The sequence below is a fragment of the Daphnia pulicaria genome, chromosome 7 (genome assembly GCF_021234035.1).
Source record: "Daphnia pulicaria isolate SC F1-1A chromosome 7, SC_F0-13Bv2, whole genome shotgun sequence".
In the NCBI taxonomy this organism is placed as follows: Eukaryota; Metazoa; Arthropoda; class Branchiopoda; order Diplostraca; family Daphniidae; genus Daphnia; species Daphnia pulicaria.
The window spans coordinates 14,728,571-14,751,931 of NC_060919.1; the positions used below are offsets into that span (position 1 = coordinate 14,728,571).

Sequence of the window (23,361 nt, forward strand, 5' to 3'; positions counted from 1 at the left end):
ACACACGTCTCTTGTATGGGGAGATTCCCTTAGTCGTCATCGAACATTCGTTCGTTCGGGAAAACTGATTTGTTTCTTGTTTTATTTAAATATATTCATCGGTAAACTTTCCCTTTGTGATTGGGTCGATTTTTTGAGAACGTTTAGGTCATGCAGACGGTATACCGTAAGGAGGGGAAATCTAATGGTTATAAGACGTCATATTGATTGGCCATTTATTCCCGGTGTGTGTGTACCTAGACTCTTTTCCGTTTTTGTGTTTTATGGGAAGGTGTCAAACGCGTTTGAGACTCTCTGAACTTTTGTGCTCGTTTCGGCAACCGTCTGCGTGTTACTTTTTTCTGAACAGATGGTTTTCTGCTGGCCAGACGACACAACCCGTAAAAGGATATCGCATCTACCTGGGCTGCAGCTTAGTATAGTAGTAAAACTATAGAAAATAGTAATGTTGTTGGAGGTTGTAAAAATAAAGAAATAAAGACAGTTAAACCTTTTTTTTCGTGCATGGGAGAAGATCAATCATTTTGGAAGGGCAAATATAACGAGTTCCTTTTGGACTTGAAATTTTTCTAGTTATGCTTAAAGTGTTTAAAGTTGAAATATTTTTCGAAATTTGATGGGTTAGACCCAGAGAAAAAGTAGTGAGGTACAAAGCAGGGCCTGATTTGCAGTCGTTCTACCAAAGAGTTATTTAATGAGCCCTGACCGAGTCAATAAAAAGAAAACCGTTGGAATCAACCGCATAGCAAAGGAGTAATCGTACTCGGTGCTATGTAACAATTCACAATCAACGACAACGAAAATAAGCCGCCAGTCAAAAAAAAAAGAATAGAAATAGTACATTTGCCCTACCTTTGAGACTGGGAAATATACGGCCAGGCATCCATCCGCAAGAGCTCCAGCCATCCGCTGAAAAGTTGAATCGGATAGGGAAAAGGGGGGTCCTCGTGAATACACCCACACTCACATGGGCATACACGAGAACATTTAAATAAAGGGGAATTACTCCCATCAAATGGGATGCTGATTATCTAAATGAAAAATAAAAAATGGGTTACGAAAATTTATAATCAGGAAATGTTGAAAATTAGACACTGGATAAACCTAAATGTTAATATACAGGAGAATTCAAGGTTTCAATGTCATACACTTGTGCGAGTCCTGCATCATTGAAATATGTAGCAGATCACAGGTTCCAATAAAAGTAACGAAAACTTATTACCCAAATGATGATCCTGAAATTATTGCTGATGACAGGTTAATACCAGCACATGCAAAACTGGCGTATTGTTATGATGGCTGGCTCAGGCCTGAAATCTGCACAAAAGGAAAAGTTAACATTAAGTGCAAACAAATTGCCATTCATCTTCAGAGGGCTTACATTATAAATGCTAGTCAGGATCTTATATTTAACCAATTTGGAACAGGTTTAACTCTACTATTTCAGCTCCCATGTACTCATTCTATTCATATTCTTAGTATTATTTACCTGATATGATCAGCATAGAGTGTGTATCAAGTGATTCTATGAAGAGACGAAAGTTGACATGAGGACCACATTTTGGTAATTTTATTTGATATTATTCGCTGGCTACTTGTTGTGCAGCCTCGTACGTTTCCTAAAATGTAATCGATCCGTTTTCTTTGTAAACTTGAACTTTGTCTTGAACGTCGTCCCTTTTTCGAAAGTCGATACTGTGAAACAAAAGGAAATGCAGACGACAGTAATATTCTAATTAGTCAAATTTAAAATATCGATACAAATAAAATCGACTAATCTCTCTAAATCCATTCTGATCGCGATAAAATCGGTTTTTCGGTTTTCGAAATGAGAAAGTTTTTTTTTCAATTAAGTCTTATTGAATCATCTTTTATACACCCCTGGGGTGAATTTACCAGGCGTAAAAATTCCAAACCACCCCAGGTGATTTTGATCTCTCCTTTTAACGTCATCCGTGCGGATCGAGTGAATTTTGGTTTTCCATTTTTTCACACTCTCCCCCCTTCAATGTATGACGTCATTTGCTGGTAACTGAAGAGTGAGGGGTTACGTCAACAAGCCCTTAGTTTCCGTATAACAACAAACAACGAAACCGAAATCGATACGTTCCGTATAAAATCCATTTTTTCGTCACGTTTTTCTTTCACATCGATTTTGCCATTCCAAACAATTATTATAACAGCAGCAGTAGCCACACCCCAGCACATAATGGGGTTTTATCGATTCAAAGGTGAGCAGCACGCGTCAGCTGATCAGTGATTGCTATCCAACACACCTTGTTATTTTCGTGATTGTCGAGCAGAAAAGAAATACAAAAATCAGGAGAAAATTCAATTTGGGGCTCTCCTAAGTTATCGATCCTCCCGCTTATACCGGAGCAGCCCTATACGCAGTGTGATTGGTCTGTCTAGAAACCCACAACAACGGCATAAGAAAGTGATCAACAAGTTTATAAATTTATATTGTGTCAAACTCTATACACCATTGATGATTACATGTATAGGGCGGTAGGGAGGCAGCGGCTATAATCCTTTTGAATGTTTCAATTGGTTGATCGATCGACGACGCTGGCCCCCCTTTTTTCTTCCGGCTCAATTATAGACGGCGGCTTCATCCCGTCGACTGTGTAATTGTTTGAGCCAATAATGTTGCAGAAGAGGGGGGTGGTCGGCCACTATATGTACACACAATGGCGTCGGCGAGATAACAGATTGACAAGAGAATCCAACAAATAGACACACACACACAAAAGAAGAAGAAGTGGGGGATCGATCTATATCCATCCCTCGTGTAAACACGGTGGAATTAAGAGGGTCAACATCTTCTCTCTCTATTCTTTCTATTGATGTGAATTTATTTCAATTCCCTGGCGGGCTATTTAAAAATGTCTAAAGTTATATTATTTATTAGACTTGATGCGGGAATCAGATTATATAACTTTCTCCGCTGATATTTTGACTTTTCAACGGGGCTTATTATTATCTCACGGGGTCAAAGAATATATAAGAAAAGAAATCAAAAGCTGCTTGATCATCCCCCCGTGCGTTTGATACACAACCCGTCACGTATAGCAGCAGACGTTCCCGTTTTTCCTAGCTTAGACGGTCAGCTGCAACTTTCTCTTGTACAGCGTGAAACCTCAATAGGAGCCGCAGATAACCATCTCTACTATACAAATGCATATAGTTGAGACTCTTTCCTTGAATTTGAACAAATGTTGTACCGTGTAACCCGTTGAAATTCACGAGAAAAAAAAAGACTATTTAAATCTATATCAATGTTTTATTTCTCTTTTATATTTTAAATTGATCGTATTCGGCGCATATAGTTTCACCTTTTTGGTTTTAAAGGGCATATACGGGGCAGCAGCTCCAAGGAATCGATTGGCGCGTGTCGGTTATATTCCCGTGTGGATCCCGTGACACGCCGCCAGGAGGCACCAGTAACTAGAGTCGCATCATTCTCTCACCATCTTCTTAAAAAAAAAATAAAACGACCAAAAAACTTTGTAACTTTTTTGAATATTAAATTATATAAGAAGAACGATTTTCTTTTCATAAAGTTAACTTTGATTTGATTTGATATTTTTTCTCAAAAAAGTTTTTAAATTGAACGAAATAAAAACCTGGCGGTATAGGAGCTCGGGCAGAAATACGACTCGGACCGCGGGAGCGAATGGATCGATCCAGCTGCTGCCGTCTAGAAATTCTCCCGAGACTTTCTCTCCTCCTCCACGTTCTGCATGCTGGCTCTTTTGTCCTTGCCACCCAACTGGATTGACACGTTTCCATCGAATATAAACGGCACAGTCTCAATAGAAGTAGCTATAAGACCGTGTCATTTTCTTCATTGCCAAACACTCACGAATTAAAACAGCTATAATGTGCGTGACTCGTGTGTATATAATTCCGGTGCTGCGCTGGATCATTGTTTTCTGTCGTCAATTTAATATTCTAATCCACCTAAAACGTTTTATGCCAGCCGTTATATAAAAGACTAGCTGTAATATTAAAGTTTAAATGCGATCCTTGGAAAGAATGTCAAAAGATCGTGTAACTCACCAACGGAAGTCGTATAATGTTTATACGGCTGCTGCTGTATGATGGATAAAATTACATCTACAATATTATAAGAGAGAGAGACATGCGGAGGAGGAAGCATCTAAGCATATCAGCATCAAGGATCTCTCTAGCTGACAGATGATACTACATCCCAAGATCCCCGTCCAATCGTTTTCTCCCCCCCTCCCCCCTCCTGTGTGCTGTTTGATCATCATCCCCCCAAACTGTTGAAATAAATATTTACACACAAACAACCCAAAGGTATATACACACATTAAAAAGATGTTTTAATATAATAACGATCCTGCGATATCTATATATCCTTTTATATATTCAAGTCTATATTATAATCAGTTATTCACCTGGATGTATATATGGGACTTGACTGGGGGATTTCTTTTATGTTTTATTTATATTTCCCGATCCTGCAGGAGCACAACAAAAAGAATATTATTCATTCCATTTCCATCACGTTCCTGTCGCAAAGTCTCTGCGGAGATGCGGCGAATTAAAGACATGATCAACCCTAACAGGATTGATGTAACCGCTCAAGGCTATCCCTACACACATCAATAGAGTTTGACCTATTGACCGCAATGGCTCCTAATAATACCATAAGGTATATATTTCTCCATTATCGTGTATACATCTTGAAATGGATAGAACTATATACATTGGTTTATATAGTTGAATCGATTGAATGACGTCTGGCAAACTTTTATAAGGGGGGTATAATACCGATCCATCCAATTCAAAATGGCCGCTTTCTGCTTTTGTTTCTCCTTAATAAGCCCCCCCCCCTCAGGGTTGTGGGAGGTCTAAATAGTTTCCGACGTCAATAGTTAAGACGTCACAGAGTTTCTGTATGTATGTATACAGTTTGGTTATATTTCTCTCCGGAAGATTTGTATAGGTGATGTTATGGAGCAAATAATATATTCAAACAACTTTTATTTTTTCCACCTGGGAGAACGTCTAATATGGCGGCTGCGCGCGTGATGGATCGAAAGGAGGTGGACGGACGGGGGGGGGGCTTTAAAACTTTTATTTTTCGCATCAGACGATCCTCCCACCCCCCGTGGGCTTTAGCGTACGAGCCGGTGAACGCGTCCAATCCCGCACGATGCGATGGGCGTGGCTTTTTCACGGCCGCCGTGATAGAATTTCGTGAGCGCATGATCCTGGAGCTGGAAGGAGCTCCCGCCCCCACACACACGGACGGAAGGTTTTGAACCTTTTCCTTCAAGGAGCGCGCAAACCTGATGGCGAAATCCTAAAATCAAGGAGGGAAAATCGCTTGGCTCCTGCGCTCCTTGGCTCGTCCCACTTTTGGTGCGGACGGGGGGCGTGTTGCTTTTGTCCTTGCCTACTCTCCGTTTGCCCGCAATATCGACGGAAGGTCCCGCAGTCTCGAACGGCCAAGCGAAACGGTGAAAACGGAACGCCGGGATCTGCAGAAGCCCACAAGGAGCCCCCGCGCCACTAATACAAAACAAAAATAAAACACTATTTTGTACAAAAATCCCGGTAAATTCCTTTCTTTTATTCCATGTGAAGGAATTTTCATCCGTCGATCCTTTCGAAAACAACGACATCATATCTGGTAAGAAATTTTTTTAAAAATTTAAATTTCGCGCCATTTCAATTTTTAAAAAATTTCAATTTTTTTTCAAAGACTCCTGCGGACCGGTTTTATGTTGCCAAACATCCGTAGAAATTCAACCGGAATCATCAGCAGTTTGATCCATTTGCATCATCGAATTGACCGATCGAGACCCCAAGGTAAAAAAGAAAAATTGATTTGCATATTTTGATATCTAAAGAGGACGAAAAAAGGTGAACAGTGCAACATTTCCACCCCTCCTGTTTGTTTTTTCCATCTCTCTCCCCCTAAATAATTAGTTACCCTCCCTCCCCACGTTGACGTCATTGTTGTAGTAGGGAGGGGGGAGAAAATAAAAAAATATCAAACCCACACCCCGAAACTATATACATCCTATATAGAACATTTTCTATCTCACCTTTGATCAAAAGAAATGAGAATAGGCCCAGCCCCAGTCTTATATGTACATGTAACATTTTTATATATCCAAGAATATTGACGATTATTTATAAGGGACCACCGACTGTGCAGCCGATTGCCAACCCGTCACATCCATAGGGTTGACCAACTCTATATTATATATAAAGCACATAGGCTACTACGTTATTTCATCTCGCAGGGCTGTCGGTGAAACATGTTCTAAAAAGAAACTTTTATATTTCTAGCAGCAAGTTATTTTGTTGTCATACTCTTATGTTTAGATTTATAATGATGTCGAGTTCCCCTCTCTATGATGAATAAATGCGTCGAGCACCACCCCACATTTCACGGTCCCCCTCTTTTTCGAACATGTCGAGTGTGTTGTACTGCTGCTGTATACACTCGCCATGTATAGATAATCAAAAGAAAAAGAGGGTCTCTCCATCACCATCAGACAAAACACGGAGGAATATTATTCTTTTATTATTTGCCTATACGCGTTTTAGAGTGAATCCCATTGTTCCGTGTTGCCTTGGTGATGATCACAGAGAGATATCGGGAGCTCATTATTATCATCACGCATCAAAATGTTGTGCATTGAATCGTGAAAATATTTTTAAAAAACGCGGGTCGATTCAAAAAATAGAAATTTTTTCTTTATGAGTTACCGGGGGGAGTAGATGCTGTGTGTCCTTGACGATCCGTCGGCACGTTCCGATTCATTTCCGAGATAATTAGATCAAATGAGAGTGCGACATTGTCTAGGCTGGACGCATGGCAAGGTCGACCTCAATTCGTTAGGCCTATTTTTTCTGCAACGTAAATCATTTTGATTGATTTAAAAAAGGAACAAATTCTATATAGCAACCACAAAAATGGATGGAAAAGGTGATATGATTTCATTATGAGCGGGGACTTGTTTTGTATGTCGCCATAGCAACGCGGCACCCACACCCATCACCCTCTTGACTGATGTCTTTTTCCCTTTTGTGCTGCTGATGGCGCGATTGATTCCTTTTGCCAGTTAGTTTATATCCCCCCTCCGCCATATATATAAAAGGTCATCCTGTGTTAAAAGAGATCCTGTCCAAGCGTGAAATATCATCTGGAATAATAACCAAACCCATCATCAGCTCACTCACATCACGCTCCTGTTTTTCTCCCCTCCAGCTGTCCGTTCTCCCACCGAGATCTAAAACCCACAGCATCATCATCATCATCACAGAGACACTATCAAATATTATACAGTTTCTTTTATTCAGCTCTCTCTAACATTTAATTCTTATAGACTATATATATACTGCTGCTGCTGGTCTCTCTCTTATTGATCAGGGTCGTCCCCCCTCCATCCAGGTACTGGTGAATTATTGACTATACACACAGTGCACAGTGTGCACAGGGGCAAAAGAGCGTTGCGTGTGCTGTGTGTGCCATCTAAATGTTGTATATATTCCCTGTGATGGAACAACACAACTCTCTTGAGGACATGACGGCACACATAAAAGGGTCGCAACGGAAAAGGAAAAAAAGCGAGGTACAAATTCGAGCGGGGGAGTATTTTAAGGGGCTGCCGCCGTTGCTAGGCGACCAACACTATCACAACCTTTCGCCTGTATATTTTGAGACACACATCACATTGAATGGGAGGTCGCAATTGATTATCTTTTATAGCCGATTATAATCCCAAGAAATTTGCATACATGCAAATGAGATATACGTATATAGGAAATATAAATGTGCATGGAGGGAAAAGATGTGTATACAAAATGAATAGGTGATTATAAAATAACTCCGTTGTCAAGTGCGGAAGTCACAGCAGAGGACACTGTATAGAAGGAAGGGTGCGCTCGTTAGTTCCTTGTGTTGTCGTCTCTTCCTCTCTGTATAGATAGGAGCCCTTATATAAATGGGGACACAGGAAAAAGCTTTTCATCTTTTTTTTGATTTTATTCTCTTCCGCTTCCTCCTCTGACGGGAAAAAGAAAACTTTTTAACTTTCTGCTGCAGACGACACAAAGTCTTTAGATTTAAATTTAATTGTATTTTTATTTAAGTCTAAATAAGGGGTGGTACCAACGAGGATCTCTCGCTTTTTGTCCTCGATCCTTTTTGTTATTATACATGTCGATTGCACCACCGAAAAATCCTCGTTTGTCTTTCTGCAAAATTGTGAATGAAAAGAAATTGATTTTCTTTCCTATTTTGAATTTGATTTTTTCTGTTTGTTTGTCTCTTTCCGTGTAGATTGAAAAAGGCGGAGCGACTCGAGAGCGAAAAAAAAGAGAGAGAACCTCGTTGACCTCGCCCTTCCCTCCCTCCATCCCATCACAATTCGATTGAAACCCTCCCCCTCCTCCGAATAAATAAAAACAATGGCCACTGTCAAGTGATATCTGCCCAGCACCGAATCCATCGATCAAAAGCCTCGATCAAATTCAAAAACACATTTCAAACTCGTCGCATTCAAATTTCCCGCCTGAAAAAAACCGAAAAAATTCAAATTTAAAAAGCGCCAAAATGCCGATGATCCCATTCCTCAACATGGAACTGTCCCTGGCCAAGGAGATCATCATGGAGAAGGTGAGGGAGCCGCACACCCAGCGCCGCCTGGTGTTGGTCATCGTCTCGATCGCCCTGCTCCTGGACAACATGCTCTACATGGTGATCGTGCCCATCATCCCGGACTATTTGAGGACGATCGGAGCCTGGGACACTCACATCGAAGGCGGCGAGTACGTGACGGAGCCCAGCAGGTGGCACGTCAACACCACCGGCAATTACAGCGTTCCAGGCAACCGGACCAGCCTCCACCTGGTCAACGGCGTCGTCGTCTACGAAGGGGAAGATGCGGCCATTGGGGTCCTTTTCGCCTCAAAGGCCATCGTCCAGCTGATGATCAACCCGTTCTCGGGAGCGCTCATCGATCGGGTGGGCTACGAGCTGCCCATGATGATCGGTCTGACGATCATGTTTCTCTCGACGGCCGTTTTCGCCTGCGGCCGATCCTACGGCGTCCTGTTCTTCGCCCGATCGCTGCAGGGCGTCGGTTCGGCCTTCGCCGACACGAGCGGCTTGGCCATGATCGCCGATCGTTTCACCGAGGAGAGCGAGCGAACCAAAGCCCTGGGCATCGCCCTGGCCTTCATCTCTTTCGGATGTCTAGTGGCGCCGCCATTCGGCGGTTTGCTCTACGAATTCGCCGGCAAGGAGCTGCCGTTCCTGATCCTGTCGCTCGTCTGTCTGGTCGACGCCCTGATGCTCAAACTGGTCATGAAGCCCAGGGGCATGAGCCAACTGGGCAAATCGACGTCGGTCGTGAGTTTGGCGGCGGGAGCTTCGGCCGGACCCCAAGTGGGCACGCCCATCTGGCGACTCCTGATGGATCCTTACATCGCCGTCTGCTCAGGAGCCCTGATGATGGCCAACGTTTCGCTGGCCTTCCTGGAGCCCACCATTTCCGTCTGGATGATGGACACGATGAACGTCGAGCAGTGGCAACTGGGCATGATCTGGCTGCCGGCCTTCTTCCCGCACGTCCTGGGCGTGGTCCTGACCGTTCGAATGGCGGCCCGCTACCCGCAGTACACCTGGGTTATGGCCGCTTTCGGCCTGGCCCTGGAAGGCCTTTGCTGCTTCATCATCCCCTTTGCCACTTCCTACTGGGTCCTGATGATTCCCATCTGCGGGATCTGCTTCGGGATCGCCCTCATCGACACGGCCCTCCTGCCCACCATGGGCTACGTGGTGGACGTCCGTTACGTCAGCGTCTACGGCAGCATTTACGCCATCGCCGACATTTCCTATTCGTTCGCCTACGCCATCGGTCCCATCATCGCCGGCAATGTCGTCGATTCCATCGGATTCCTGGCCCTCAACATCGGCATCGCCGTGTCCACTTTGCTCTTCTGCCCGGTCCTGATGCTCCTGCGCCACATTTACGAGTACAAGCCGTTCGGCGCCCAGGATGGTGAGGAAATGACTGGACTGGGGCCCATGCCGTCCATCGGTCACGGATTCTCCGGCATTGCTGGTGGAGGATCGAACATTATTCCGCTCATGTCAGACCCGCCAGACAAGCAGTATCAGACGTACGCCCTTCAGGAGTCGGCTCCTGGCCAGCAGCAGCAACGGTACCAGATGAGCGCCAACAATCCGTTGTCTTCCCAGCCGAAAAATCACCTGGAATACGGGAGCGCTAGACAGCATCAGCAGGACACCAACGTCGATGGCGGTAATAGTACCAACGGCTATCACAGCAACAACCGCAACAACATGCAGGAGACGAGCAACAACAAACCCAAACCGCCTAAGCCGCCGCTGCCGACGAAAATTCAAATGACGCAAAGGCCGGCTAATAATGAAACGATGACGACGGCCACTGCGGCCGCCACCAGACATCAGGAATCCAATCCTTTTCTGGCCAGTTGGGATTAATTAAATGACAACCAAAAAAAAAAAACAATCCTGAAAGTTTTCCATATAATACCAAACCAATTTCTTCTTTTCGATTTTTCAAACTAACCCGGCGCCCTCTCCCATAATTGGCACAGACAAAAATTAATTGAAGTTAATTAGCCTATCGTCGATGGTTTTTTGGTTATTTCAATTAATTCTAAATAGAAACATTTTCTCTATACATGTCTATACTTTGGCATCTGCTGCTGTCGATCCTTTTTTAATTTCTATATACTTTATAAGTGTGTGTATATATAATTAATAATGATATAATTATATAAGATAGCCTGTAGTGTGTCATTATTCACCTATATCGAAAAAAACAACAATTAAGAATTATTATTAAATGTAATAAGCGACCGATACACGAAAAAAAAGAGTGAATTTTGCCCCCCTGATCGTTGAACGATATTCGATTGAATGATTTAATTTAATTTAGTTCGATTAAATTCACACACCCTATCATTTATAATGTGTACTATATGTATTATTATTATTATCTTGTGCGATTTTCCAAGTTTTCGACAAATTTCCGGTAGTAATATTATAATTATCATAAATGAATTATTATCGTTCGTTGGCTCCGGTTTTATTCGATATCATTTTATTATAGACTGATAATTAATAAAATCGTGAAAAGGGATATTCCATAAAAAGGATCTCTCTCTCTCGCTATTATATGCTATATCGTACCATCGTCGATGTGTGTATCATGCAATAAAGTGTGTTATATGCATGACCCTTTAATGTAATACAAACCCCCTTCAATTCATTCAAAACAAAAGAAGATCACAGTTTCATACATAATAATAATAACTTCCCAGATTTGATTTATATCATTTTCTTAATTTTAATTTAAAAAAATTAGCAAACCATTGAGTGGTCTGCCCTAGAGCTCTCCTCCCTCCAATTTGATAAACATAACATATTCAATATTGAAGAAGAAAAAACAAAAATCGCCAATTCGTTTTTGAAGATGTAACGATATTAACAAATAGGTATTTAGAAATCGATATAGTTTAGAGCTTTGACCGTGAATGAAATTTTCTGTTTCGAAATTCTCATCATTTGTTGTCTTATTATTCCACATACTTATTATACATACAAACATTAAAAAAGCATATCAATGTCAATCGCTTCTTTATTATACTATTAATTATACAATCGCCATTTTTAATTGATATGGGCAAATGGAAAATTCTTTTAGTTTGAAGTCCTTAATGTTTAGTCAATTTTAATTTCAAGAAAAGAAAAGGTGTACAGGAATGATTCTATTGGGAAAGGCAGAGAGAGGGAACAGTTCATTTGTGGCTGAATTTTCTTTGTAAATATTCTTAATCAATTTAAAATTAAAAAACGAAAAAATATTATTGTCCATTAGCCACCGCAACACCCTCCACGTTATAGCTATATTATTTTAATTGATTACACATTATTGAGCACCTGTTTTCATTATATTATATCGATTTCTGATCGTGCTGTGTATTAAAAGAACAACAAATTGGATGAAATTGTCATTTCCAAACACACTCTCTCTCTCTCTGTCTGTCTGCTGTGTGATGGTGTAATAATAAAAAGAGAAACGAAACTGTCAAACAAATCGATTTGTTCAAACGGAGAATACCCTGTTACAATAATCTAACTGCTATTACATTACACGATGGATGGGGGGAGAAAGAAGAAAGAGAAAAAATAAGAGATGCCCGGCAAGTTGAGTGAGAATCTAAAAGAGAGAATTGCTCTTGCTCCTAAAGGTCACTCCAATTTCTCCTCCCCATAGTCCCTGGTGAGCACCGAATAGGAGCTGGCGCGGCGCGGGGGTCGATATATATAGACTTTCCCGCCGATTCCTTTACTTTTCTTTCTCTGATGTTGTGCTTGTCTAATATACAAGTTTCAACCCCCCATACTCCCGCGTTTCCCTTATATATTATATGAGAAAATAAGCTCGAATATATACTCGAATATATAAAAAAGGATTTTATACCATTCTCTTTGATCGCATCAAAAAATGATTCGGCAACATTATAGTATAGACGTCGAATGAAACAAGAAAGGGGAAGATATATAGTAGGCTATAGTTTCCAGTTTAGAGTGTATATGGGAATATATATCTAAATTCATTTTATTCAAAGGTCTGAATGTCAGGGTACATTCACCTGAAAATCCTTTGACCTTATAGATTTTTTCCTTCCATGTTTTTTTGAAAAACTATGCACATATAGAAAATGGATATAGTTCACGAATGGATAATGCAAAAAAAAAGGAGGTAATTTGAAGAGCTGTTATCCGGCTGCTGCTGTGGAATGGACTCATAAATATAGATGGAATAAGACATGATGTCGCCTGTCATTTAAGAGAGCGCGGGGATATCATCATCATCATCCCACAGCAGCAGCATCATATAAAGTTTTGGGTTCGTCTCGAATCATCAAAAGAGGTGGGAGGGTTGAGCTGCTTGCCTTAGCTGCTCTCTCTCTATAATAAAATATAAGAAGAAGGCGAATCAAAAATAAAAATAAAAGTTTTTCCTATACTCTCTGCTACTACTCAAACGCCTGGATGATGATTCAAGAAGATGGTGCAGCAAGCGAGGGCGTCTATCCCTTTAGCCCTTGGTGATTCATCTCCATACGTGCTGGATGGCTCCTGCTGCTGTGTATAGACTCTGCCGGGGTTAGATGGGGTGATGGCGAAAAGGGAGGATGTGGAATAAGGCGCGGCTAATGAGTTCAACATCATTAGCGGCTCCCACATAGAACGCGTGCCGCCCTCCAGAGTTTATGTATCGACGGAGGGAGCTGCTGCTGATGTGGGTGGGGTGGGGGGGTTATATAGCTCCTGTGCACAAAAGTATAGGAGCGGTGTGTGATATATAATTGGCTAACGGAGAGAGTATATAGTTAGCGCTGCTGTGCTGCTGATGCTGAGATGATATAACTTGCTGGAACTGTGGGCGGCCATAGTTCTCTAAAGAGTTTTGACATGCAGATTGTGTAAATATCAGAGATATCCAGTTTCCAACATTTTTAGACCCCCCTTATACATTATTTATGTCTTATTGGAATAATAATAATAATATGGTGATGTAACTATATGTGAAAACTTTAAGGATATCTCAGGTGAACATTACGACGATTGTTGATATAGCGATAGTTATACAATTTGGAAGTTTAGTCTTATGTCATTGCGAATTGCTTAAATATTTATATTAGGCGCGGAGGTAATTTATCGATACTGTAAAGAATCGATCCCGGTGCTGTGTAAAAGGCGATGCCATGCATATATTAGACAGTCACGCAACTCTGCGTTCAAACATTCTTTGTGATTAGACACACAACGAAGCTAGTGACGTAGATAGCCTATCTTATATAAAGAAAAGAAAGCTGATATACAAGTAATACATCTTTCCGGTGCAACATATATATAACAGCCACGATTCGACTCGGCTTCCATAGCATATTGTGTCTACGTGGGGTGAGGGGGGATGGTGTCGAGTTGTAGAGGGTGAGAGAGGGATGAAAAGATATGGGTCTATCTTCTTCTTCTTGATGCCTTTCACAAAAGCGGAACGAATGCTGTGCGTCTGTATAGGCCTACACGCACAAATCCATGGGATTTTCTCCAGCATTTAACCCAATGTACATAGGCAAAAGGGCTTTATATATAGGCTTCATGTCAATTGAGGACATCGTTGCGGCCATCATCAGATTATATAAAATAGCCAACAATAACTTTTGTTTTTTCTTTTGGCAAAAGTTGAACTGTTTGCAACCCATACAAATCTGTAGGCCTACATCATGAAAGAAAAGGAGATGAAAATAATGTGAGGTCGCGTGCTCTGTTAGCTATATATTCATCGGTCCAGGCTTGTTTGTATATACGTGACCGGGATAGTATGGTTGAGAAGAATAACAGAATCACGCACGCCATTCGAATATTAAAATGTTTGTCTAAATAGCGTCAGAGAGGACGAAAAGATCCGAATAATCTAAGCCTTTTTTTCCCCTTTTGAATGATGGATTAGATTTGGTTGTATATATTTAAAGACATGTATACATTTATATATCGTTCTGCGTGCAAAAAGGAATATTTGTATTTTTATGTAGTAGGCCTACATAACATTTTATTATTAGCTATGCACAGATAGGCCTATAATATAATTTTAGATGCCTACGATTGGCTTTTTGATCGAATAGTTGTTGGGTTCAAAGAAAACAGGATTTTATCGATTGTGTCGGGCAATCAACATAGCTTGCTGGAGAATGTGTCTGGGGCTTGCACTGGGTCGTTATGTATACGCGGATTCGCTAATGGATAGATGATGCTGTATATATAATATACATCTACCAGCAGCAGCAGCGGCATCATGGGGGGGGGGAAAGCAATCACAACTGGGCAAATTGGATCGTAATTATATCCTCTTCTCAAAATATACATGGAGAACGAGATGCTGCTGGCGGAGCTCATCATCATCTTTATCGAACCTCCGGGCTAGACACAAAAACGTCACACACGCCTATAAAACATTTATATTCCAGCAACACACACAGCCCTTGATGTATAGGCCTATAATATGACATTATAAATATGTAGCGCAGTTGATGGGATATAGTTTAGACAGCAGCAGGAATTGTTGATGTCGCTCAGTTGATATTATACGTACCATATATTTCTCTGGTTTTAAATAAATCTGAAGCTTTTATTATATAAATACGGAAACGCCCTTTTTTCATTCCGGTGTGTAGACTTCAAAATTAAATTTTGAAGAAAAAAAAACTTAGACGGTAGTACGTGATTCTTGAAAAGTCAGGTGCACTTTCTCCGATTGGATCTAATTGAATTAGTTTCCCTTTTTTTCTCCCCGTTCATTTCCCCTCTGCTAGCTGCTTCCCCTTTTTCATCCAACTCTCTGCGCATTTTTATATTATTCACTCTACTTTTTTCTCTTCTTCTTTTTCTTCTTCTTTTATAACGACATCACAAGGACGAGTACCGCTGCTGCTACTACTACCTTTGACGAGGGAGAATAATAAGAGTTGGGCCGGCTTCACATCATCATCAGGACGAATCAACTCGTCAGCAGTCTACATCAGCAGCAGCATCCGTACGACAACCGACGACAACATGACGAGTCTAGAAGTATATATATTTATTGATACAATTTTCCCTTTTAAAATAGTACATATAAGAATGAGTCACTTTAAAAACATTTTGAAGGGGTTTCCTTCCCTTTTTTTTCAAAACATCGCATGATTCAATTTACGAGATTCTTTTGATTTCATATGATGATGGGGCGCGTGTGCTTATATAAATTTAGATATAAATTGTGACGTAAGATATATAAGAGGGCTGATTTTTCCCGTGGGTTACGAGATAAGTCACACACATCTTTTGACCGGCTTTTGCATTTTAAAATTCACGACGCCAAGAATAATAAAAAAGTTTTTTCTGGGGGGGGGGGGGGGAATGTAGTATATTATGCAAACGAAGCAAAACAAAAAAGCGCCTATAGTATCTTTTGAAGTTTTTCCGCTTCGTTCATCAAATATTCTAATCCGCCAGTGTGGACTCGCATAGTCAATTGCGGACCATCGTATAACACAGTTCACTCAGTCCACACGAGCGTCACACTCAGCCCAGCAGCATTATATTCGAGCTGCAGTTGTTGTATGTATAAATAAAGGAAAAAAGTTTCATTAGTTATCAACATTAAAATCAAACTGCGAATGAGCTCTAGTAAAGGATATACAGTTTTCATCGGAAAAGTTGTGTGCTGGAAAAGACGAAATGAAGTTGAACCAAAGGCAGCTTGACTCTCATTGTCTATTCCGGCGATATATATATGTATACGAGTCGATCCTATACAGTACGAAAGTGCTATATAGCTTTATATACGTGTGTAGAGGTTGAGCGAGCTATATAGCCTACGGGCTGCAGCCCTGAAGGGGCTCCGAACAGAGAGAGTCTAAAGTGGGGAGTCTGCAGACTATACTACAGTTGTTGGTACCAGTACTACATCCGCCATTCCGCCCCCTTTAATACCCCTCCTGGCTCCTATATATACCAGCAACTCCTCCATATATAACAACAAAAAAGAAAAGAAGAAGGTAACAAAGTTAAGGCTCCCTCGAGGCGGCTCTTGCTTCTCTCTTTTCGTTCCGCGTCTCTTATTTTCTTTCATTCTCCTATCGTCTTTTTTTCTTTCGTTTTATATAGATCTATACACACACACATACAGTGCTGTGTGTTGGGTGCGGCTCCTATTTTTCCAGTTCTCTTTTCTTATAATTTCCACCTTGGGATTCACACGCGGGCCTCCCTATATAACAGCATGGGAAGTGTTTCGCCGCGTGTAGATTGTAGGCCTACATATACGGCATCTTGCGATTTGTTTTGTCAACTCTTTAATTTGATTAAATATAGGCCAAATATAGGTGCGTAGGCCTTGAAATGAGACTTGAATGCCCTAATATTTAAAACCTATTCGCCTAGATATAAATCGACGGTTGGGCGGGCGGGCGGGCTGCTGATTTTCGTCCATAATACATCGACGGAATACTGAATAAGATTTCTCGATTGAGAGGGAGAAAGTCTCTAGTGGCTTAACGAGGTAGAGGGGGGGGGGGGATGTGGCGTCCCGACGTTAGGAGCGTCGGTGGCGGCGACCCTCTAAGGTATTTTCCTCACGTTCCGCGTTCCACACACGAGGGGGTAATGCACATACAGTTGCTTCGCTCCTCGCTGTTGTATATGTAGTTACTGTATATGTGTGCCTTTGGAAATGTATAGAAGGGGGAGCCAACCAGCGCAGTCTAGTCCTTCATCAACTGAAGAAAGAAGGAGAGAACTTTCCGCTCCAACTCCCATCGTCTATAGGCCAGACACGACGTATTATAGATCGACGAGGACACACAATAGTTCACTTTTGTGTGTCTGTGTCCTCTCCTTCAATCATCATCAAAGACCAGTTGATGTAGACATTCTTTCTTTTCTTTTCATATTCTTATATTCTTCCCAGAGATGTATAGGAACGTGATTTCGATTGGGCGCTAGATATAATGTCTATAAGAAACAAACCGCATAAGAATAAGAGAGAGATATGTTGTTTTTTCGAGTAGTATTGAACATGCCCCGCAGCATCTGGAGGATGTCGCACGCTTCTCTCTCTACATCCACGAGGGTTTGGACTAGCAGTGCTGGGAAAATCGATGTTGTGTGTTTCTTGCTGTGGTCGATATGACGTGTGTCTACTATGTGGTTGTCGGGAGCGAAAGTTTTTGAGGCCACCATGGCGTGCGAACTCTGACAGCAGGTGAAACTATCTCTCCCCCCTCTCTCTCTCAGCATTATAGAAGAGATATGTGCGAGTTTTGTTCCAAGTCGACTGTATGAACATCAAAAACATTTCAGAGGGAGGCTGTATATATGGATGGAGTGTTTCTCTCCTTTCACGATATTGACACGCGATGGGAGAGCCTCGCCCTTTTGTGTACACACCTTTCAAATCATACTGATGAACCTCCTCCTACTATAAATATACCTTTTTTATACGTGTTGTATTATATAATAGACATGCCTGTATGTGTGCAGAGACAATAGGTGGCGGCCATTACTGAACTCGATATCGATCGGAATGATGTGGCAGCAGCACACCTTTTTTTTAGAAAATATAGAGATGCAGGTGTGTAAATCTTTCGATATAATAATACGATATAGACTGCCTGGCTGCCGAAATTACCTGTTCCGTCGCTGGAGCAAACGATGGCCTCCTATTTGGAGGCCGTCCAAGTGGCCGTCGGAGATGAGGAGCAAAAGGCCGAGACTAGGAGCAAAGTGGAACGGTTCCTATCGGCCGACGGCGTCGGTCCCAAACTCCAGCAGCTCCTCATCGAGAAACAATCGAAAGAAGATAATTGGGTATTACTATAGATTATGGCCATTACATAACACAGCGGGCCGGGAAACTTATATAGATAGTAAATGGTTGTATTATATTATAGGCCTATCATTGGTGGTTGGATGACATGTACATGTGCAACGATATCGCCTTGCCAGTCAATTCCAATCCGGGCATGGCCTTTCCTCGACGCCGTCAAGAACTTTCCAAAGACGTCGCTCCCAATTTCGTTCAAAATGTGGCCGATTTCGTCAGCGCCATTCTCGATTACAAGGAATTGATTGATCGGTAAATTACGTACTTAAGTTATATTTTAAATAGATAATATCCCGGTAAAAGTGCAAAGAGAAAACCGGATAGATGATGTCGATTTTTAATTTGTATCGATTTCTAATAAGCATGACTAATTAAGATAAATGTCGTCTGCTTTGATTTTGTTTCAAACAAAATGAGAGTAAGCGTATAAAATAAGAAGCAAAACATGACTTTTGAAATTCAGCTGAAGATAAAATTCAATTTTAAATAGTTAAATGTATTGCTCAAGTTTTGTTTTAAATGTTTCAAAGTCAATCTGGAAAGCCTGTAAGTTTTGATGTGCCAAAACATCTTGGTATGCACACACAAATCCTAGTTTGCTCTTTGGGGTTGTAGAGATTACAGGCTAAAGATTTTTTAATTAAAAAGCAATCCAATTTAGTAATCCAAGTTGTGTAACAAACATCATTCCAGTGTTGTTCCCACAAGTTCATTTTAAAAATCACGGTGATATCAGAAAACATGGTCAACTTAAAATCACCTTGGAAGTCTTCCAGAAGTGTTTCTGCTGCAGTACATTAATCATTGTTAGTTTTAACAGTTACACTTTGCAAATGTATTATTATTAGAAATTTCAAAATGGTCTGGTTTACATGGAGGAACAACACTGGAATGATTTACCGAAAACCATGTGTTTCACATTTTTAGATTTTCGAACAATTTACAAATCCCCCCAAAATAGTTTTAACTTTAACCTCTAAAATCAAAGTGCAAGTAGAAAATGTTATGACCTGCCGTCACAACCGTTACCTCCACGTTTAATCAGACGGGGTCTCCATTTAATAGAGATTAAAGACTAATTCCTATATATGTGTGTGTGTAAGCTGATTAGATGCATACCCCTATTACATGGCAAACAAAATCGTGATGGATATCGGTCTCTAAGACCCCTTAGCCGTATATTTAATGCTCCTGACATTAATGGGCTGCCCATGTACACACACACACACGCTGATGTGTATTAGATACGGTCTAGATATAATAATGATTAATCATGTCTTTAATTCCGTGTTGATACTATACGAAACAACAGTCAATTGCTGCCTCAGGATCGAGCCCTCTCCAGGGAGAAAGGCCAGCCATTGTGCATGGCTCAATACCAGCGATTGTTTGCCTCTTACCGAACGCCTGGACTGGAACAGGATCAACTGAGAAGTTTCCCACCTCCTGACGAGAATGAACACATCATCGTCGCCCATCAGGGCCAAGTATGTCGCCAAAAAGTTGAATTTGACATTGATTATTAATTTCGGTTTCTCCCAATAGTTTTGGCGTTTGGAGGTTCGCCACAAAGGGTGTCGATTGTCTGCCGAAGAAATGGCCTTCAACTTTGCGTCATTATGCCGTCATTGCGGCCATATGGAGTCGACGGACGGACAAAAGAGCAGCACATTAGCCGGCCAGCAGCAGCAGCAGCAGCCTCAGTCTAGCCATCATCAGCACTACCCTCCTTTGGGTCTCCTAACGACTGCCAACAGGCGGCTCTGGGCTCAATGGCGTCATCAATTACTCCAAGGTATAGTGTAGTATCCCCCTCGTCCTTTTTTTTCTTCTTTTTCCTCTTTTGTTGCTGTATAATGTTTCCACCCAGGACGGACACCCCTCAAAATAAATATAGAGAGCCGGCCCTTTTCATCATGTCTACTCCCCCTCCTTTCCACCAGCCAAGCATTTCGTCGGGGTCCGGCCAAATCGAATCCCGAATAGAAAGAATGGACTCTCTCGCTCAGTCTCTTTTGTTCATTCAATTGGATATATTTTTCTCTCTTTTGTGTGTAGATTTAATCAACGCCCGCTCGCTGCAGTCGATCGAATCGTCCAGCATGATCGTCTGCATCGATCAACCGTTTCTGCCGCCGCCGCCTCTTTCTGGCGTAGAAGATGAAGAGGTCAGCCATCGAGTCGACACCAATCGACTCCTACAAATGATCCATGGAGGAGGTAGCCACTGGAACACCATCAATCGATGGTTCGATAAAACCGTCCAGGTATTTATTATAAGACACAGTGGCCATTTGTATTTTCCAGTGGAACTTAAAATCAAATCTTTTTTTCTTTTTTTTCAAAAGTTTATCTTCAGTCCGGATGGCATCAGTGGCACTTGCTACGAGCATTCACCTGCCGAGGGCATCGTCTTGGTCCAGGTCATTGAGAAAGCTCTGGAGAATGTCCAGGCCCTGCAACAAGAGGCCCAACAACAAGAACAACAACAACAACAGGATGATAATGGGCAGCCAATAAGGGCGGGCGGGCGTATCCGCCGGTCGACGTTAACGACACTGGACAACGACGACGATGGAGGGCAGCGAGGCAGTGAAAGTGGCAGCGGTGGTGGCGCTGGCGCTCGAACGACGTCGTTTCCAGCCCCCAAGAGACTGACGTGGAAGATCGATGAAGACACACGGACGGCCATCGAAACGGCCGCCGCCGACGTCGACAGGTAGACGACGACGACAACTTGCCCATTTCCTTGGCCGAGCTTTATAACTTATTTATCGACACAGACTTGTGGAGGATTTGGACTTGCGAGTCTTTCGCTTCACCCACTACGGAAAGAATCGCATTAAAACTTTCAACGTCAGTCCTGACGTCTACATCCAGCTGATGCTCCAATGGACTTATTACAAGTTGGTTTTTTATTTTAATTTCAAATTTTCCCGCCAGGATTTAGGAATTTTTGAAAAGGGGGGTTTCTCTAATCATTATGAATGATGGGAAACACCACCATCAAATTGACTAATGATGCGCACATCAGAGAATAGACTTATTTATGATTGATGTACTACAATAGATTGCACGGGAAACTTGTGGCGACTTATGAAAGCGCCGCCACTAGGCGTTTCCAGCTGGGCAGAGTCGACAACATCCGATCGGCTTCATCCGCATCCCTGGCCTGGGTCAAAGCCATGGACGATCCCGACACACCGGTGAATATTCAAATTTTTATTTTTTTTTAATTTGGCGCGCGATCTAAACATTTGAATTATACAAAAAAAAGGTGGCGGAACGCATCGGCCTGTTTTACAAAGCCGCCGAGAACCAGACGGACGTGATGATTAGAAACATTCTAGGCCAAGGCATGGATAATCATTTGCTGGGATTGCGCCAGTTGGCCAAACACGTCGACTCGGACGAAGCCGCAGCCGTTTTTCAAGACCCGAGTTTTCAAACGATTCAACACTTTGCCCTTTCCACCTCTCAGGTATTTGATTCCTCCCCTTGCTTTTTTTTCAATCCACTCCCCTACACCTAAATGGGGGGAAAAAAAAAGGCAGGATCGATATTTTCTATCGATTTTCTTCTTTACCTTTTGAGAGAAGTTAGCCTGGGAGGTGTGTGTGTACATTGAAAAGTTGTTTTCTTTTTCTCTTTTGACAGATTCCTACCAGCAGTGCGGATTCTTTCATGGGTTACGGGCCGGTTGTAGCCGACGGCTACGGTTGCTCTTACAATCCTCAACCGGATTGTGTCATCTTTTGCGCATCGGCTTTCAAATCCTGCGAATCGACCAGCGTCGCCGGCTTCGTCCGTCAATTGTCCGACACGCTAGTCCAGGTCGGCGACATGCTAGAAAATCGATCGCCACCACCACCACCCAAATGAAAAATTGAAAGAGCCCCCAAAGTTGAATCGATTCGAACTATTTTTAGTCATTCCACCCAATCTTAATAACTGTCTTTCTATACGCCCAAGTCTTTTGGTTTTTGTTCTTCGTTGTTGTTTTGAAAGTTAACGATCCTTGGCTATATAGCCCCGAGGCTTTTTACCCTTCGTGATTTATTCACACACGCGCTGTGCTGGGTCCCACAATCCTAGGAGTTTGTTGTTGCTCCCCTCCATCGCAAATACCCTTATATATATGTTATAGGCCCTACTACCTACCACCACCGCTATGTGCGGTCGTTGCGGGGCAGAAAGTATAAGACCCAAACACACACTAGGACACGCGCTGCCTAATCTAAAGCTTTTTTCTCCTCCCGCATCGTGGCCGCATCAAATAAAAAAAGATCCTAGTAGCCTGGATCCTAGTAGTAGTGTTCACGGTGCCCGAGGCTATATATTGTGGATGGGGGGGATTATTACGTCACGGCGACCCTATAATACACACGCACACACACAAGCTGCTTGACATCGAAGCGTCACAAAAAAAAGGTTAACATGTGTAGCCTGAGGCTATTTATAGTCACTTTATTGTGTTGATATTTGCATTAAGATTTTTTGGAAAATCGAAAACGAAAAGAAGTTTTTGATTTTTGTTTGTTTTTTGGAAATTGTTGGGAATTTTTTTTAAGTGTTTATTTATTTGTTTTCAATGTACGTGTCTGTTCTTTAACAAGCTCATCACGCACGCCGTTTTATTGATATATTTATATTCCTTGTTATTTGAATCGAAAGTTACACATCGTCACAGAAATTACTCGTATTATATTGATGTATACCCAGTCACAGGTGCTTCAAGCAATACACTGATCAGCAGAAATTGTTTGGTTTTTTAAATATCACGAAAATCATTTCTCTTAGTTTACATTTTCTTTAGAAGATGTAGGGCTGTGTAGGCCTAATTGTCGTTCGTTTGTTTTTAGACAATTTGAAATAGTTGCCAAGT

General features: G+C 41.8%; 1 protein-coding gene and 1 long non-coding RNA gene across 3 annotated transcripts; one reads left to right on the forward strand and one right to left on the reverse strand.

The window, feature by feature from the left end:
• LOC124350914 lies at nucleotides 1–1,578 on the reverse strand. Its single transcript, XR_006921275.1, has 3 exons — nucleotides 1,490–1,578; nucleotides 1,223–1,310; nucleotides 1–1,031 (listed from the first exon to the last, which is right to left on the reverse strand). It is a non-coding gene; the product is annotated as an uncharacterized LOC124350914 (long non-coding RNA).
• Nucleotides 1,579–5,396: 3,818 nt separating this feature from the next.
• Nucleotides 5,397–23,235, forward strand: LOC124350554 (vesicular acetylcholine transporter-like). 2 transcript variants are annotated; one of them, XM_046801316.1, is made up of 13 exons: nucleotides 5,397–5,665; nucleotides 5,738–5,844; nucleotides 15,528–15,682; nucleotides 18,260–18,460; nucleotides 18,544–18,728; nucleotides 19,789–19,963; nucleotides 20,022–20,271; nucleotides 20,535–20,743; nucleotides 20,825–21,195; nucleotides 21,260–21,382; nucleotides 21,547–21,682; nucleotides 21,754–21,957; nucleotides 22,134–23,235. In XM_046801316.1, the coding sequence occupies exons 2-13, from the start codon at nucleotides 5,757–5,759 to the stop codon at nucleotides 22,356–22,358; spliced, it is 2,322 nt and encodes a 773-aa protein (XP_046657272.1). In that variant the 5' UTR covers nucleotides 5,397–5,665; nucleotides 5,738–5,756; the 3' UTR covers nucleotides 22,359–23,235. The 2 variants fall into 2 exon arrangements, with proteins under 2 accessions (XP_046657272.1, XP_046657273.1); XM_046801317.1 differs by lacking the exons at nucleotides 5,397–5,665; nucleotides 15,528–15,682; nucleotides 18,260–18,460; ... (7 more) ...; nucleotides 21,754–21,957; nucleotides 22,134–23,235 and adding an exon at nucleotides 8,330–11,889.
• Nucleotides 23,236–23,361: the final 126 nt, after the last annotated feature.

Bases quoted from the DNA above. Each gene is read 5' to 3' on its own strand.
- LOC124350554 (XM_046801316.1), top strand. From the start codon at position 5,757: ATGTTGCCAAACATCCGTAGAAATTCAACCGGAATCATCAGCAGTTTG. The intron at 19,964-20,021 runs GTATGTCGCCAA...TTCTCCCAATAG, and splicing joins TCGTCGCCCATCAGGGCCAA to TTTTGGCGTTTGGAGGTTCG. The intron at 20,272-20,534 runs GTATAGTGTAGT...TTTTGTGTGTAG, and splicing joins GCGTCATCAATTACTCCAAG to ATTTAATCAACGCCCGCTCG.